Genomic DNA, 16,990 nt, shown 5'->3' with positions numbered 1-16,990 from the left:
TATAATTTATTTTTTCTTTTTCTCTGATTGTGTCCCTTTGAAACTTGTTCATTTTTTGTAAGTAAATCTTGCCTCGCAACATGGTTAGTTGGTTTGTCAGCTCTGGCTGAGAACGTAAACCTTGATTTTTTCATTGGTGTTTGTCATATCTACCCCGAGATGATTAGGGCACATTTCTTTATTTCTAATTGAGGTGATCCGCTTTATTCTTTTCCCAAAGACCCTTGAATGGCTTTGACTTGTCAACTTTCTTGTTTTGACTTCATTTTGTTTTTTTCTATTCTTAGTCGGATTATTTTTCATTTCCCTGCCTTCTTTGAGCCTTTTACACCAAATGAGGCAGAACTTGTTATAATGTCTCACTTTTTTCTGTTTTTGTAACCATGATCAGAGTTATGCCTTTTTTCCTTCCATTACACACAATGCTCTTCTGTTCTAAAATACATATTCTGTTGTTGTGAATTGATTTTTCCCCCTACTCAAGCATTATTTGAAAGGGAATATTTTTCTTCAGGTGAGAGGAGGAGAAATAGTGAGACAGACTCCCACATGTGCCCCAACTGGTATCCACCCAGCAACCCTGTTTGGAGCTGATGCTCAAGTACTGAACTATTTTTAGTGCTTGAGGCTGACACACTCAAACCAACTGAGCCATCCTCAGTGCCCGTCCGGGGCCACGCTCGAACCAGTGGAGCCACTGGCTGCAGGAGGGGAAGAGAGAGATAGAGAGGAAGGAGACGGGGAAGGGTAGAGAAGCAGATGGGCGCTTCTCCTGTGTGCCCTGGCCAGGAATCAAACCTGGGACTCCCACACACCAGGCTGATGCTCTACCACTGAGCCACTGGCCAGGGCCTGAAAGGGCATTTTTTAATATTTGCTTTTGTTTGGGTTTCAATTATACGGGTATATATCTTCCTCCTGCATGGGTCTGCCTCTGCGTCGGAATCTCCTGTTGTCACAACAATGAGAGCCCGCACTGCTGACCTCTCGTAAAGACCCTATATCCTGTTCATCTCACATATTAAGGTACTGAGAATGAGAACATCAACATGTCCTTTGAGGGGAAAGGGGACCAAGATTCAGCCCATAACACCATCTTTCTGGCTGTCATTCCCATTGCCTTTGGCCTGGGTCCAGCCACTGTGGTTACCTATGTGCATGGGCAGAAGCCTGGACGAGGTCCAGCCTCCTTGCGTTTGGAATGCCCCCTCTCCCTGTGAGAGCCTGTCCCGGCCAGAATGCAGGGTATTGGGCAGCAGGTGCTGGAAACCTCAGCTGGAGGGTTCCTCCCAGGGGCCAGGACAGCGGGCACCATCAGTTCCTGCTTGTTGTGGCTGGGCCAGAGCCATTGTCTCCAGCAAGTTGATGCTGTGCCCAGCTGAATCCTACCCCCCCCAGGGCCTCCTCTGGTGGTCTGCATTCTCAGAGAACATATGCAGACTTGGAATGTACCCTCAACATGTCGGCACCCACCCGTAGACACCCCCCCTTCTGCAGCCATGTCTCCTTCCCTTCTGTGGTCCTGGACCTCACTCCGGTGAGCACGTTTGTTTCTCCCAAGACTGGCTCTTCTCTGAGCATCCTTAGGGTTTCTTTTGTTTTATTCTTCAGGTCGTTGAGTGAGTCTGTTCTGCTTTACGTGGACTGAAGCATCACAAATGCATTCTAGAATGTTCTGCATATCCTCCCCACCCCATTTTGACAGATGTGTCATCACTGAATAGACAGATTCTGTGACTGTCTTTTGCTGTGTCATGCCTTCTGTCCTCAAACCCCAGTCTGTCCCTTTGAGGGATTCACCGTCTCCAGTGAAGAAGACCCTTACACAGTTCACCATAGGTCACAGGTCAAGCGCGGAACAATTAATGGGAACAATGAGTTGTGACTGTGGGGAGGAGAAGTACAAACTCTCCTCTGTGAGCTCAGTAGAGACGTAGTAAGGAGGTGACTTTGGAACCCCGCTCTGGTGTGGCTGTTCTCTGCCTATCAACATCACCGAGGCGTGTCCCTGTCATCTGAGTAGAGGACCCCTCTCTGTGTCTGCTGGGGCCTGGCTGTCTGCCCACTGCTCCCACGGTAACAGGCTAACAGCACGGTAAATGCCAGTCCTTCATGTAATGATTATTTTTCCTTCCGCCAATAAAGGCTGCACTGACCTCATGTGACATCGGCGATGTCACAGTGGCCCAGAGGCTAACTTCCACTCATAGTTCATATGCCCCGTGGCTTCCGAGTAGCCTTGTATGAAAGCTGGTAGCCACCCTCGGGGACCACAGCCTCTGTCACGGGACCAGGGGGCCGTCCTTACTCAGGGCACCCCCAACCCTCACTGTCTGTGATGAGCCAGATGCCCTTAAATGCCTCCGGTCCTTCTCGAGCCAGCCCTGGTCACCACCCGCACCTTGGAAAACAAGTTTTGTCAGTCATCCCACCCAGCTTTCTGGAAGGAGGAGGGCTTCCTTCTCGAGGTCCCAAATTCAAAAGGTTCGTGCTTGAGGGCAAACACCAGTGTGTCCTGTTCCGTGTCGGTGTGTGCCCCAACCACGCACTTGAGTTGGGGGGGTCCCCGCACCGCATCTGTCTTTGATTTTGTAGCTCAGCGTGCATGGATTTAATTATGCGGTCGCTGGCTTCACCCCACCCGACCTGGTGTATTGTGGTCCTGCCCGGGCTGCACGCAGCTCGGTAACGAGGGCTTCGGAGTGTGCCCAGCAAGATTTCGGCGTTAAGTGTGCCGCTGTCTTCCCCGGGGCGGGGCAGGCGGTGGGGGGTGGGGGGCCTTCCTCTCCGTCCTCTCTGCCCCTTCGGTAAACACCCCGCATGCTTGTGCACCAAAAAAAAAAAAAAAGAAAAAGAAAAAAAGGAAGATCGCTTTGGTCCATGAACCTCTCTCTACGCTCACCCAAAACCAGGTCGAAATCACGCACATTTTTGTTTTTATTGCCACCCGCCAACCAGTCCAGAAATCTTTTCACCAGTGTATCTGTATTCTGAGTGTCGTCCCATCAGCAAACTTCTGTTTTTTAGTTGGTTTCGCAGATTTCATGCCTGCAGAAGTGGTGAGTGTGAGACCTGGAAGGGGCCAGGCTTCAGGAGCCAACAGCATCTGCTTCCTCCCCTTGCTCAGACCCGGGAGCTCAGCCACACACACAGCCCCTCTCCCTTCTCACCGAAGCTCTCCTGCTGCTAGAACCGTGCCCCCTACAGAACCACCATTTGCTGGCCGGCTTCCTGTCTCAGCTTTGCCATCAACATTACATGCTCGGGGTCCATGAAGGTCAAGAAACCCGGGAGTTGGGGCGACTGGATAGATAGATGCACAGCAACCCACACACCCAGCTCTTCTCTCTGAACCATCAGTGCTCTGAGCGTGGGTTTCACCTGCCGTGTCTCCATTCTCTTGACCCAACATCCAGTATGTTATCATCTGTCCCTCTTCATCCAGGTGGACGGAGAGACAGACAGACAGAGAGTCCCCTATCCTTGGTTCAAAGACCAGAGCGTTGAGACCTGGTTAAGAGACCCAGGCTTTCCAACGCTGATGACTTAGTGAAGGAGACGAAGGCAAGACGCACATCGCCACCTGGTGGCCAGATAGGGGAGCCTGTCGGGCAGCCAACTCCTCCCACTTGATCGGAGCCTTTCCCCCACAGTCAGCCTGGTTGTGACATTTTCCCCGCCTGCCAAACGCTGATGTGTGTTTGCTTCCCTAATTTCCTGATATGGGATTCCAGTTGCTTTGGAGAAACAAGCCATAGAGCCAATCTCCTCTTCCCCCCGAACCCCCGGAAACCTAAGGGAATCCCAAATTCTTTGATAATCTGAGAGAGAGAGAGACCAGCCCTGCTCGTATGTATCTGGGTCTCGTGCCGTTGCACGTGGCTAACTAGAAGAGGGGTGTCCTACATCAGCGGTCCCCAACCCCCAGGCCGCGGGCCAGTACTGGTCCGTGGGCCATTTGGTACCGGTCGCAGAGGAGGAATAAATAACTTACATTATTTCCGTTTTATTTATATTTAAGTCTGGCCCTGGCCGGTTGGCTCAGCGGTAGAGCGTCGGCCTAGCGTGTGGAGGATCCGGGTTCAATTCCCGGCCAGGGCACACAGGAGAAGCGCCCATTTGCTTCTCCACCCCTCCGCCGCGCTTTCCTCTCTGTCTCTCTCTTCCCCTCCCGCAGCCAAGGCTCCATTGGAGCAAAGATGGCCCGGGCGCTGGGGATGGCTCTGTGGCCTCTGCCTCAGGCGCTAGAGTGGCTCTGGTCGCAACATGGCGACGCCCAGGATGGGCAGAGCATCGCCCCCTGGTGGGCAGAGCGTCGCCCCTGGTGGGCGTGCCGGGTGGATCCCGGTCGGGCGCATGCGGGAGTCTGTCTGACTGTCTCTCCCTGTTTCCAGCTTCAGAAAAATGGAAAAAAAAAAAAAAAGTCTGAACGATGTTTTCTTTTTTTTTTTCCTTTTTTTTTTTCCTTTTTTTGTATTTTTCTGAAGCTGGAAATGGAGAGGCAGTCAGACTCCCGCATGCACCCAACTGGGATCCACCTGGCATGCCCACCAGGGGGCAATGCTCTGCCCATCTGGGGCATCGCTCTGTTGCAACCAGAGCCATTCTAGCGCCTGAGGCAGAGGCCACAGAGCCATCCTCAGCACCCGGGCCAACTTTGCTCCAATGCAGCCTTGGCTGCGGGAGGGGAAGAGAGAGACAGAGAGAAAGGAGAGGGGGAGGGGTGGAGAAGCAGATGGGCGCTTCTCCTGTGTGCCCTGGCCCAGGAATCGAACCTGGGACTTCTGCACGCCAGGCCGACGCTCTACCACTGAGCCAACCAGGCAGGGCCTGTTTTATTTGTTAAAAATGACCAGATTCCCTCTGTTACATCCATCTAAGACTCACTCTTGACGCTTGTCTCGGTCACATGATACATTTATCCGTCCCACCCTAAAGGCCAGTCCGTGGAAATATTTTCTGACATTAAACCGGTCCGTGGCCCAAAAAAGGTTGGGGACCACTGCCCTACCTGATTGGTCACGGTGCCTATTTGGAAGGGGGACAAAGCCTAGGGAAGCTGTCAGTTATTCATTGAGTCCTGGCCGTCGGGGCTGCTTGCTATGAGTTATTGGTTAGCTCCGGGCTTGTTAGTAGAGATAGCAGTCTGCCCTCCTGCAAGTGCGAGTTGTTAACAGACTGGCTTCCTGGGCTATTGATTCTAGATAAATGGGGATTGTTTATATATCATCTTACATATTTATTATAGAGAAGAGGGTTTGTTTCCTGGGCAGGTTGCTGCAGGTTGGTGGTCAGAGTTCCGTCTTTGTATATGGTCTGGCCATCGTCCGTGTGTGTGTGTGTGTGTGTGTGTGTGTGTGTGTGTGAGAGAGAGAGAGAGAGAGAGAGAGAGAGAGACCTGGCATGCCCACCAGGGGGCAATGCTCTGCCCATGGGGGTGTTGCTCCGTTGTGGCCGGAGCTATTATAGCGCCTGAGGCAGAATCCATAGACCCGTCCTCAGTGCCCGAGCCAACTTTGCTCCAATGGAGCCTCGGCTGCGGGAGGGGAAGAGAGAGACAGAGAGGAAGGAGAGGGGGAGGGGTGGAGAAGCAGATGGGCGCTTCTCCTGTGTGCCCTGGCTGGGAATCGAACCTAGGACTTCCACATGCCGGGCCGATGCTCTACTCCTGAGCCAACCAGCCAGGGCCTGGCCATTGTCCCTTGATTAGTTTAGTCTCTTTCTGTGGAAGCTATACCCACAGTGGCCTCATGAGAGCGACAGCAGCTCTAATCCCAGGGACGAGAGGCCAGAAGACCCAGGTTTGGTCCTCTGCCTTCTTCTCAGTCTGGGAAGGCTGTTCCAAGCTCGGGTGGCCTCCTGGGCCAGAGCCCAGGCCCTATCTGCAGGGCTTCCTTCCCCACTGTGACAGAAACATTAAATCCAAGGGCTCCCTCTAGTGGCCAGAGAGTGAGTGGCAGGAGCCATGCAGAGGCGACCGACCAGGTGGGAATAGGTCCCCACCTGCTCAATACCGTGTGGTACCAACATCTGGGGCTCCCACCTGCTCAATGCCGTGTGGTACCAACATCTGGGGCTCCCACCTGCTCAATGCCGTGTGGTACCAACATCTGGGGCTCCCACCTGCTCAATGCCGTGTGGTACCAACATCTGGGGCTCCCAGCTGGCTCACACTCCCATGACCCTTTGCTGTATCCCACCTTGACACCATCCCCACTCTCACCACCCACGGGCATTCTTTTCCTTTCTTCACCCCCTGCCCAGCCTCTCCGTGTGAAATGGTCTCACCTCAAGCTGCCTTGGGTGGACATCGACTGGCTCATTGACATCTCCTGCCAGATCACGGAGCTGGACCTCTCTGCCAACTGCCTGTCCACCCTCCCCTCCGTCATCCCCTGGGGGCTCATCAACCTGCGGAAGCTGAACCTCTCAGACAACCATCTGGGTGAACTTCCCGCTGTGCAGTCGTCGGACGAAATCATCTGTTCCAGGTGGGCTTCCCCCGTCAGGGCGTGAGCAGGGGGCCACCTCTGCACCCCAGCGGCCGCACGGGTTCCCTGACTATCGTCTGGTTTTGAAAATAAATGTTCCATTAGAATGAGAGAATGCAAGCTCTCCCTTGGGAACAAGTCCCCTGTCCCCTATCCAGGGGGACGCAGGGAGGAAGTGGTATATGTGGTTCCCCTCTCCCCATTTACACCGCTCACGGACAGCCTTGTAGACCGGCTGCCCCCCCATACCCAGGGGAATCGGGGGAATCGGAGGAGGGAGCCCTGACCGGCTGCCCCCCCATACCCACGGGAATGGGGGAATCGGAGGAGGGGGTGGGGGAAGGAGCAAGGCCCAGAGGCCACAGCCTTTATCCCCCCCCCTTCCAGGAAAGGTGGGATGGGCCTTAGGGGGAAAGTGCACTCCGCAGGACTCTGGCCTTGGGCACTAGGGGTGGGCGACCCTGTCTTCTCTTCTGGGAGGCCTTGGGAAGTGGCTGGAGGATGCATAGCAAAGGGAAGGACTTGACCTTCACCTTTGGTGAGTGGTGCGTTGATAACACATACCTCCAAGGCTCTTTTCCTAAGAGATTTGAGCTGCTTTCCAAAGCTAAGCCTCGAACGGGTAAGAGAGAAAGAAAAGGACGTTAGAAGGAGCACGAGGCCATCAGTAACCAGAGAGGAAAAGAAAGCTTGCACACTAACATCTAAAGAACGAGTGTGACCTGTGGGGAGGAGGGAGGGTCCTTAAACAGGGCTAGTATCAAGGGTCCAGAAGACTGGCAGCAGCTTTCAAGGTACCAACCCATATTGCTGGCACCTCTGCGAGGAAGGCTCCTATTGGCCAGCAAAGGGAGATTTGACTTCCTGTGTCTATGTGGTAACAGTGACTGAGATGAGTAACAGTTGTAGTGCTCTATCTTCAGCCTCCTGCAGGGAGAAAGAGAAAGAGCCCCTCTGGGTCTGCAGAAACATGGGAGGGTGAAGCGTTATTTACCTTTTTTTTCTGATGCCTTGAATTCTTTCTTCCCCGACTGACCGCAGGCTCCTCGAGATTGACATTTCCAGCAACAAGTTGTCCCACCTCCCGCTAGGGTTCCTGCACCTGTCAAAGCTCCAAAAGCTGACAGCCTCAAAAAACTATTTGGAAAAACTGTTTGAAGAAGAAAGTGGTATGTTCTGCACTTGGTAACTCTACTTGATGCGTCCTTGTATTACTGGTAGGGATATATATTTATATATCTATATCTATATAGAGAGATATAAATATACATAGATATAGGTGATATAGATATAGATAGATATAGATATAGATATAGATATAGATAGATATAGATATAGATACAGATATTTTACCAGTTCATGCTTTTTCTTTTCTTCCCTAGCTACAAACTGGATTGGTTTGCGGAAGCTGCAGGAACTGGATATTTCTGACAATAAGTTAACCGAGCTCCCTGCAGTTTTTCTTCACTCCTTCAAGTCACTCAGTTTTCTGAATGTCTCCAGAAATAAGCTGAAGGTGTTTCCTGATGCCTGGGCCTGTCCTTTGGTTAGTATAGAACCAGAAATCACAGAGGGCTTGGGCGCATGGCCTCCCCTCCTCCCCTCGGGGGCCACATGGGGTAGCCAGAGTATTGGTCTCGTGTTATAGACCAGCAAGGACTCTGGCAGGTAACTCACCTGAAAGCCAGACTCCGTGGCTCTGGGCTTGATATTTGTACCAGAAGACCCACAGACCTTCCCATTGTGACAGCTAGCACGATCTGTCATAGGATAACTTCTGCCCACAAGTTGGGGGGCGGGCGGGACTTAGTTCATTTCGGATGGCCATAAAGTAAGAATAAAGAAGAAATAATTTGCTACCATCCCACTGCCAATGAAATAGTGTTTTTGTTTCTTGGGAAGTTTGCTCATGAAAGCAGATGGAACAGCGTACAGAATATTTGTGTCGGCCCTGGCTGGGTGACTCAGTGGATAAAGTGTCATCCCGGTATACCAAGGTTGCAGGTTCGATCCCCAGACAGGGCACATACAAGAAGCAATCAATAAATGCATAACTAAACGGAACCACCAAGTGGAACAATGAGATGATGTTTCTCTCTTCTCTCTCTCTTTCTCTCTCAAATCAATGGAAATTGTGTTTTAATTTTTTAATTTATTGATTTGCGAGAGAGAGAGAGAGAGACATCAATCTGTTCCTGTAAGTGCTCTGGCCAGGGATCAAACTGGCAACGTCTGTGCTTCAGGTCAATGCTCTAACCAACAGAGCTGTCCACCAGGGCGGAATTTAAGAGAGAGACGATTTGTTTTCTCGCTGTTAGCTTTAAGCCGGGAAATTCTCCATCACCAGCATTAACGTGTCCAGTTTAAACATTCGTGTGTGGGAACCGGGCTCCTCTCTGGAGCTCGGCCCTGAATTGTCCCATTATCTCTAAGGACAGTGGCCCAGATGTTCTGGCATGGAGGGAAAAGTCTAGGAGCCCCCCCCCCTCCTCTCCGCTGGAAACCCGTTCCCATCCCTTCCCTGGGGCAGGAAACTGGAACATTGCAGTGTTTTAGTTCACTGAGTCGGATTTATTGCAGAGCCAGGGGGGTGGCGATCTTCTTTTCTCAGTCAGATTGGGAAAGGTCTTTCTCACAGGCCCTGCCGCATTTCAAAAGCTAATTCCCACCTCGTTCTCCTTCCCCTCAAACTGCCAGAAGTGTTGCAAAGCGTCCCAGAATGCCCTGGAATGTCTGCCCGACAGGATGGCTGTCTTCTGGAAAAACCACCTGAAAGACGTGGATTTCTCAGAAAACGCACTCAAGGAAGTGCCCCTGGGCCTTTTTCAGCTGGACGTGAGTCTGTGGGCACCTTTTCTTTCTCGTTTTCCGCTTTCATGAGATATCTGTGCCTTCCTTCCTCCTGAGCTTCGGGGAGACACAAACACACACACACACACACACACACACACGAAAAGAAGAGTTCAATGGTCAGAAAAACGTGTAGTTACTGGCAAAGACTGGTCGGCAGCACGGAGCACGGAGAACACTGTGTGAGGGCAGTGGGGTGGGTGTGGGGTTCCTACCTTCCGGGACGCCCTCGAAGGTTGAAAATGGCGAGCTCAGCCCTGCAGCACCCCTGTCTGACCTTCTCCAACCGTGTCCCTTCCTGGATACACGGACGTCTACAGGTGTCCAAAGCCCACAGCCAAGGGCACATGTCCCTTCCTCCCTCTCAGAGGTGGAAGCTTCTGTGGATAGGAACTCAGGAGGGCATCCGGGCAGCCCTGGGCAGAGCACACAGGCCTGGTATGGCTTCCTCCATGCCCGGGGACCCCCCAAAGGGAAGCAGAGGCCCCTGAAGCATGAGTACTCTCAGGGATGAGGGCTGTCAAGCCACAGGCATCAGGGCACACAAGGACAAAGGGCGCCGGGGAGGGCTGGTGGGTGAGGACCCGTCACTGCTACCCACACAGGCACCCCTGGCCGTAAGTTCAAAGCCACCACCTGACCTCTGTCTGCGGAGGGGAGCCAGCCCTCTGTTCTGAGTCCATTTCCTCTTTTTGTTCTTGTTGTTGTTTTTTTGTGTTTTTTGTATTTTTCTGAAGTGAGAAGCGGGGAAGCAGAGAGACAGACTCCCGCATGTGCCCCACCGGGATCCACCCATCTGGGGCGTTGCTCCATTGCAACTGGAGCCATTCTAGCACCTAAGGTGGAAGCCATGGAGCCGTCCTCAGCACCCAGGCCAACTTTGCTGCAATGAGCCTTGGCTGCGGGAGGGGAAGAGAGAGACAGAGAGGAAGGAGAGGGGGGAGGAGGGAGAAGCAGATGGGCGCTTCTCCTGTGTGCCCTGCTGGGAATTGAACCAGGATTTCCACATGCCAGGCTGACGCTCTACCACTGAGTCCATTTTCTTTCACACCAACGTCTGGCTTGGTTTTCTGGTTTCCATGGTGTCCAGAAGCAGCGAATCAGGACAGAAGGAACCTTGTCCGGGACTCACCACTTGGCCCTGGGGGAATCCGGGTCTCTCGTCCAGATGGGGACCTGGGGGGCCTGGGTCCTGAGAGGTATCCGGCAGAGGGGCTGGCTTCAGGTTGCTCCCCGGGTTCTGGTGGTGGGGGTTTCAGTGAACCCCCTTCCACAAGGGAGGGGACAAGTATGCAGAGTGAGGAGTTTGCAGTGCGACCCCCTGTTGCCCTCCTGAGCCCCTCCTCATTGGCATCCACGGTGGCAGCATCAGGAACGGGTGACACTCTGCCCCCGGTACTCTCACTAAAAGTGAAACGCGCTCCAAGTCCAAGGGCAGAGGCTTTCGTCTTCAGTGACTGGGTTTGCCTGCAGCAATGGGTGGACATCGGGCTCAGGGCCCGGACAGTCAGCGAGGGCACCACAGCCACACAGAAGCCTGAGACTCCGGGCCAGCAGAGGGTATGCAGCCAGGACAGGTCACCCTCAGGGTCACTGCTACCCCTGTGCCCCTGTCCAGGATGTCACCTGGGCCAGCCGAAGGAGGACTCATAATGTGCCCCCCCTTTTGTGGGGACACCAGGACCTCCCAAGACAGTCCCAGTAATATCACTTGGCTCTGTGAAGTCTCAACTCTGAGTCCATAGACCCCTTCCATTCTGGAATAATTGTCCCCCCCACCACCACCACTGATCAGGAGAGAAGCATCTTCTATAAAGTGTCCCAATCACTTGGTATCATCTCTGAGCTTCAGGACACTCTTGAGGCCACCTTGTCGCGTCTCGCTCAGGGTTAATCGGTGGTAACGATTTGGCTGTGCTCGTCAGAGAACCGATGCCTCTCTCCGGTTCTCCCTCCCCTTTGGCGCTTAACGGCATCCTCTTCGTCTCTCCCCGCCTCTCTGTCCCAGGCCCTGCTGTCCTTGAGGTTACAAGGCAACCAGCTGGTGGCGGTGCCCCCTCAGGAGAAGTGGACCTGCCGTCAGCTGAAGACCCTGGATCTCTCCAGAAACCAGTTTGGGAAGTAAGCAATGACTCCAACCTGGGCGGGTTCTAAACTGTGTGTCACACGGTCGAGCGGTCTCCTGGCATGAGTCTCTCTGAGTTTGTTAAGGGTGTCCGTAGCCAAGTGCCACCAGCTAGGGGGCTTACACAATGGGGCTTGTACTTGTCACTGTGCCAGAGGCTGCAAGTCCGAGGTCAAGGTGTCAGCAGGGTTGATCTCTTCTGAGGCTTCTCTCCTTGGCGGGCAGGTGGCCTTCTTCTCTTTGCGATGCGGGCTTCCCTCTGTGCCTGTGTCCTAAAAGCCTCCTCCCGTGAGGACACCGGTTACACTGGATTAAGGTCCACTCACAAGACCTCATGTTCACTGAATCACCTCTATTGAAACTTCATCTCCAAATAAGGTCACATCCTGCGTATTGGGAGTTAGGACTTCAATGTATAAATTTTAGGAGAGGAGACAGCTCAAGCCATAACAATGTGCTCTCATTTTTTTTATTTTAAAAGGTTCCTGGAGACTCTTCCCCCTGTAGCCTAATCTTTCCATTGCTTGCCAATCACAATATACATACAGATTGAATGAAAAGAGCCCCCCCCACACACACACACACACAAGATTGAATAAAAACGTGAAAAGCAGGAGATGAGTCCAGGTCGTCCTCAGGGCTTGGGAGGCTAACTAACCTTCCTGGTTCAATTCCCTGACCTCTTAGCAGAACTCAGACCCCCACGGGAGCTTTCCTGGTGAACAGCCTAAAAAAATTAACATCCACAAGAAAAATAAATAGGTAACATCCATGGGGCGGGCATTCCTGCCAGGGCACCGAAACATTCCCACCTGCCTGAAATAGAAAAGTTCAAGAGTGGAGACCACCCATCGTGCCTGCACTAGATCACCTTTTCTAGACGTTTCTTTCCCCATAAGACTTCAGGGAACGTCCGGGTGTTTAATTAGCAGGTGCATGGGGGCCTGCACCAGCTGCAGGGGGCCCGACACTCCGCGGACGGAATTTTATCCCTTCCCTGCATGTGTTGGCACTAAGATAGTCACAGCCAAAAGAGTTACTGTAGGTCTTTGTCCTGCTTTCCTCAAATGTTGACCGTTGTGTTTTTTTTTTCTCCCAACAGAAATGAAGACGGACTTAAAACAAAGCGTATTTCCTTTTTTACCACCAGAGGGCGCCAGCGTTCCAGGACCGAGACAGGTGGGTGCGTAGGTGCGGGAAGAGGAGGATGCGGGGCAGGTGGTTCCCTCCCCCACCACAAGGGGGCGTCGTTCTGCTATGGGGCTTTGCCCACAACGCCCTGTGCGGGTGCCAGAGACGTCCCCACCTGACGAAAGTCCTGGGAGTGAACTGTGCCCGTTGCTTGTGGGACACGTGGCCAGCGAGGGTCCTGCAGACCCCTTCCCTGCTGGCAATCCAGTGAGACTGGTAACTTCTGTGTGTGGAGGGCCCGGCCTGGAGGCGTTCAATATGCTAGCTTTGTTTTTGCCCTGCGCACCGCAAGGTATGGACAGTGGTTTCCCATTTTACGGAGGAGGAAACTGAGGCTCCTGGGGGTGGGGGGGTGGGGGGGAATCTTAGTCAGCTGGGGCTTCCATAACAAAGGACCAGAGACTGGGTGACTAAAACAGCAGAAATGCATTTTCTTGCAATTCTTTTTTTTTTTTTTTTTTTTTTGTATTTTTCTGAAGCTGGAAACGGAGAGAGACAGACAGACAGACTCCCGCATGCGCCCGACGGGGATCCACCTGGCACGCCCACCAGGGGGCGACGCTCTGCCCACCAGGGGGCGATGCTCTGCCCCTCCCGGGCGTCGCTCTGTCGCGACCAGAGCCACTCCAGCGCCTGAGGCAGAGGCCAAGGAGTCATCCCCAGCGCCCAGGCCATTTTTGCTCCAATGGAGCCTCGGCTGCGGGAGGGGAAGAGAGAGACAGAGAGGAAGGAGAGGGGAAGGGGTGGAGAAGCAGATGGGCGCTTCTCCTGTGTGCCCTGGCCGGGAATCGAACCCGGGACTCCTGCACGCCAGGCCGACGCTCTACCACTGAGCCAACTGGACAGGGCCTTCTTGCAATTCTTGAGGCTAGATGCCTGAGATCAGGGTCCCAGCGTGGCCCTTTCCTGATGAGAACCCTCTTCCTGGCTTGCAGACTATTTACTGCCTTCTTACAGTAACCCTAGATGACAGTGCGGGGGTTGGGGGGGGAGAGAGAGAGAGAGAGAGAGAGAAAGAGCAAGCTATCTTATGTCTCTGCTTATAAAGGCACTCATCCCATCCTGGGGACCCCACCTTCGTGGCCTTGTCTAATCTAATCACCCCCAAAGCACCCTCCACCTCCCGACCCCATCACGTTGGGGGTTAGGGCTTCAGCACATGGATGGAGGGAGACATGATGCAGTCTATGGTACAGAGGTCGGCTGCCGTGGTCACATGGCTGCTCCATGGCAGAGTCAGGACCCAACCCAGTGCTGGGGGTGGGGGAGGAGGGGAGCACTGTGACATTCTTACAGCCACGCTGTGGGATCTTGTGAAGCCCCTGTGGGAACACAGCCACCCTGGGTCCCACAGGCTGTCCTAGTGAGGCTGAGATTCCGAGGGGGAGGGGGACTTGGGGGTCTTCCCCGCCCAAACTCATTAGAAGCAGAGCTCTCCCTAGAACGGTGGGACCGCTCAGGTAACAAGGCCAGTGCAGCGGAGACTAGTTCTAGGGAAAACAAGTCGTTCTCGTCTGTTATCTCCTGCGAGGTAAGGTGGGGCATTGTGCACCTGTCCCCTGCTTTATAACCTGCAAGCTAAGAGTTCTAAAGCCAGCGGCACTCACAGAAATACCTCTCTGGATGCTGACCCCTAGGACAGGAACCAACGTTTAGGTCATTTCAAATGTAATATAACTTTCTTCTTCGGCTTAATAGATCTATGTTGACATGTGCTCTTTCAGTATAGATGGTGTGAGGTATGGATAAGAAACCCCACAGAGGCTCAGACATATTTTCAAGTTAACAGAATAGTCTGTTTACCGGTTGTATTCTTGATGAGCTAGCACAGTGGTTGGCAAACTCATTAGTCAACAGAGCCAAATATCAACAGTACAACGATTGAAATTTCTTTTGAGAGCCAAATATTTTTTAACTTAAACTATATAGGTAGGTACATTACTAATCGAGGTAGTGCCCACACGTGGTATTTTGTGGAAGAGCCACACTCAAGGGGCCAAAGAGCCACATGTGGCTCATGAGCTGCAGTTTGCCAACCACTGAGCGAGGGTACCTGTATATGTACAACGTGTATATATCAGTCACGTGTGAACGTGTCTACATATGTTTGAAACCATAACACGTCACTGGGGAAATTGATAAGACGCTAAAAATAGACCTAAGTCAATATAGGAGCTTACTTTATGACAAAAGTGACATTTCAATTTCATGGAAAAAGAATGTTTTATTGTTTTTAGCAAACAGTGTTGGGATCATTCTTGTCCAGTTGAAAAGGGAAAGTTACAACCTAGACTTTTGACCCTACGTCAGTTATAAAGTTTCCATGTGGATTTCAAATTTAAGAATTAAAAAAAGAAAGAAAGAAAAAGAAACGGATATATGTAATTAGAGGGGGAAACATTTCAAAACTATATAGGAAATCCAGAAAACATTTTTTTTTCTTTGTTAAGTGAGAGGTGGGGAGGCAGAGAGACAGACTCCTGAATCCACCCCGACTAGGATCCACTAGGCATGCCCACGACTGGACAATGCTCGGCCCATCTGGGACGCTACTCTGTTGCTTGACAACTGAGCTATTTTAGAGCCTGAGGCAAGGCCATAGGGCCACCTCAGCTCCAGGAGCCAACTTGTTCACACCATTCAAGCCATGGCTGTGGGAAGGAGGGAGAGAGAGAGAGAACGGGGAAAGGGAGGGGTTGAGAAGGTCACTTCTCCTGTGTGCCCTGACTGGGAATCAAACCTGGGACTTCCACACGCCAAATGGATGCTCTGCCACTGAGCCAACCAGCCATGGCTCAGAAATCTTTTTTTTTTTTTTTAAAGACCTAACTCTTGGGCTTTGCAAAAAAAAGATGCAGAAGAAATATTTGCAACACTAATTATTGCAACATAAATTGGCTTACATCCCTAATAGACCAAGACTGCTTACCAATTGATTTTTTTTCTTTTTCTTTTTTTTTCTGAAGCTGGAAACGGGGAGAGACAGTCAGACAGACTCCCACATGCGCCCAACCGTGATCCACCCAGCACGCCCACCAGGGGCGACGCTCTGCCCCTCTGGGGCGTCGCTCTGCCGCGACCAGAGCCACTCTAGCGCCTGGGGCAGAGGCCAAGGAGCCATCCCCAGCGCCCGGGCCATCTTTGCTCCAATGGAGCCTCGGCTGCGGGAGGGGAAGAGAGAGACAGAGAGGAAGGGGGGGTGGAGAAGCAAATGGCACTTCTCCTATGTGCCCTGGCCGGGAATTGAACCTGGGTCCCCCGCACGCCAGGCCGATGCTCTACCGCTGAGCCAACCGGCCAGGGCCTTACCAATTGATTTTAAAAAGTAAAATAAAATAAGACAACCCAATAGGCAAAAAAGAAAAAGAAAAAATAAATGGGCAAGGCAGAGGGGACAGTTTGCAGAATGGGAAGTCCACATGGCCGAGAAACAAATGAAAAGGCCCCAAACAGCAAAAATAGGGAAATACAATGAGGAAATTTCATAACTGCCCCTGTCTTTAAAACGAAAGACCTTCAGACTTTGGAAAATTGAGTCCAGGCATAGGGATGTCACTCAGGAGGAAAGAGAAACAAACACATCCTTCTAAATGCCAACATGGAGCGACAGGCGTGGAAAGCGTCACAGATGTGGGTCTTCATCCCACGTCCATCGCTGGGGACAGGGCCTCTTGAGTTTGGTTCAATTGGACGGGTGCGTCCAGTTTAAACCTGCAGGCCCTGTGGGAATGGGTGAGGCCGTGGACCCAGCACTCAGGGGGGCCCAGCCGCACGCAGCCTTGTAAAGCGACCCACGTACAAGGCCAGGGGGGCTAGGTGAGAAAGCCACACCTCTCGGAAGCACGCCCGGCAGAAGTGGACCGTGGTGTTGACACGTGACAAAAGCCTTTTGATTTTTTTTTTTTTTTTTAATTTTCATCTAGAAAGTTGAGGCCACAGCTGGGTGACAAGAGGCCTATTGCGAACCCTTCTCCTCAGAACAGTTCCTCTCTGGGGGCCGTTGACCCTTGGGTAAGGAATTATCTACAAAAGATAACTTGTTTGCAGGACGGGTAGTAAAATTCCAAGTACATTTATGTACATTCAAGTCATCTTTCTGTTGTGTTGTTTTTTTTTGCAGCGGCCTCATCCAAAAATAATTTGGACGGCCGTTTTTATGGTAAGCTTCAGACCAGCAGAGTCATAAATAACTGACGAATAAATAATTACAGTTCATAAATACCTCGAGCCGTGCTCTGTCCGGCACGGTGTTCACAGTGTCCACCCCAGGCCAGGAGCCCTGGCACAGGTGTTGCCTCTGTCTGGAGAGGTGACACTTCTCCCCTTTCCATCT

At 52.3% G+C, this 16,990-nt stretch overlaps 1 protein-coding gene across 2 annotated transcripts in view; it reads left to right on the top strand.

Annotated features, from left to right (window-relative positions):
• LRRK1 (leucine rich repeat kinase 1) overlaps positions 1–16,990 on the top strand; it is a 95,016-nt gene that overhangs the window by 39,652 nt on the left and 38,374 nt on the right. For both annotated transcript variants that reach the window (XM_066238763.1, XM_066238764.1), the window contains 6 exons: positions 6,265–6,491; positions 7,533–7,660; positions 7,874–8,037; positions 9,189–9,326; positions 11,350–11,462; positions 12,569–12,645. In XM_066238763.1, the coding sequence (XP_066094860.1) occupies positions 6,265–6,491; positions 7,533–7,660; positions 7,874–8,037; positions 9,189–9,326; positions 11,350–11,462; positions 12,569–12,645 (847 nt within the window). The remainder of the gene's footprint in view (positions 1–6,264; positions 6,492–7,532; positions 7,661–7,873; positions 8,038–9,188; positions 9,327–11,349; positions 11,463–12,568; positions 12,646–16,990) is intronic.

Source organism: Saccopteryx bilineata, chromosome 7, assembly GCF_036850765.1.
Source record: "Saccopteryx bilineata isolate mSacBil1 chromosome 7, mSacBil1_pri_phased_curated, whole genome shotgun sequence".
Taxonomy (NCBI): domain Eukaryota; kingdom Metazoa; phylum Chordata; class Mammalia; order Chiroptera; family Emballonuridae; genus Saccopteryx; species Saccopteryx bilineata.
This window is presented reverse-complemented; position numbering and strand designations above follow the sequence as displayed.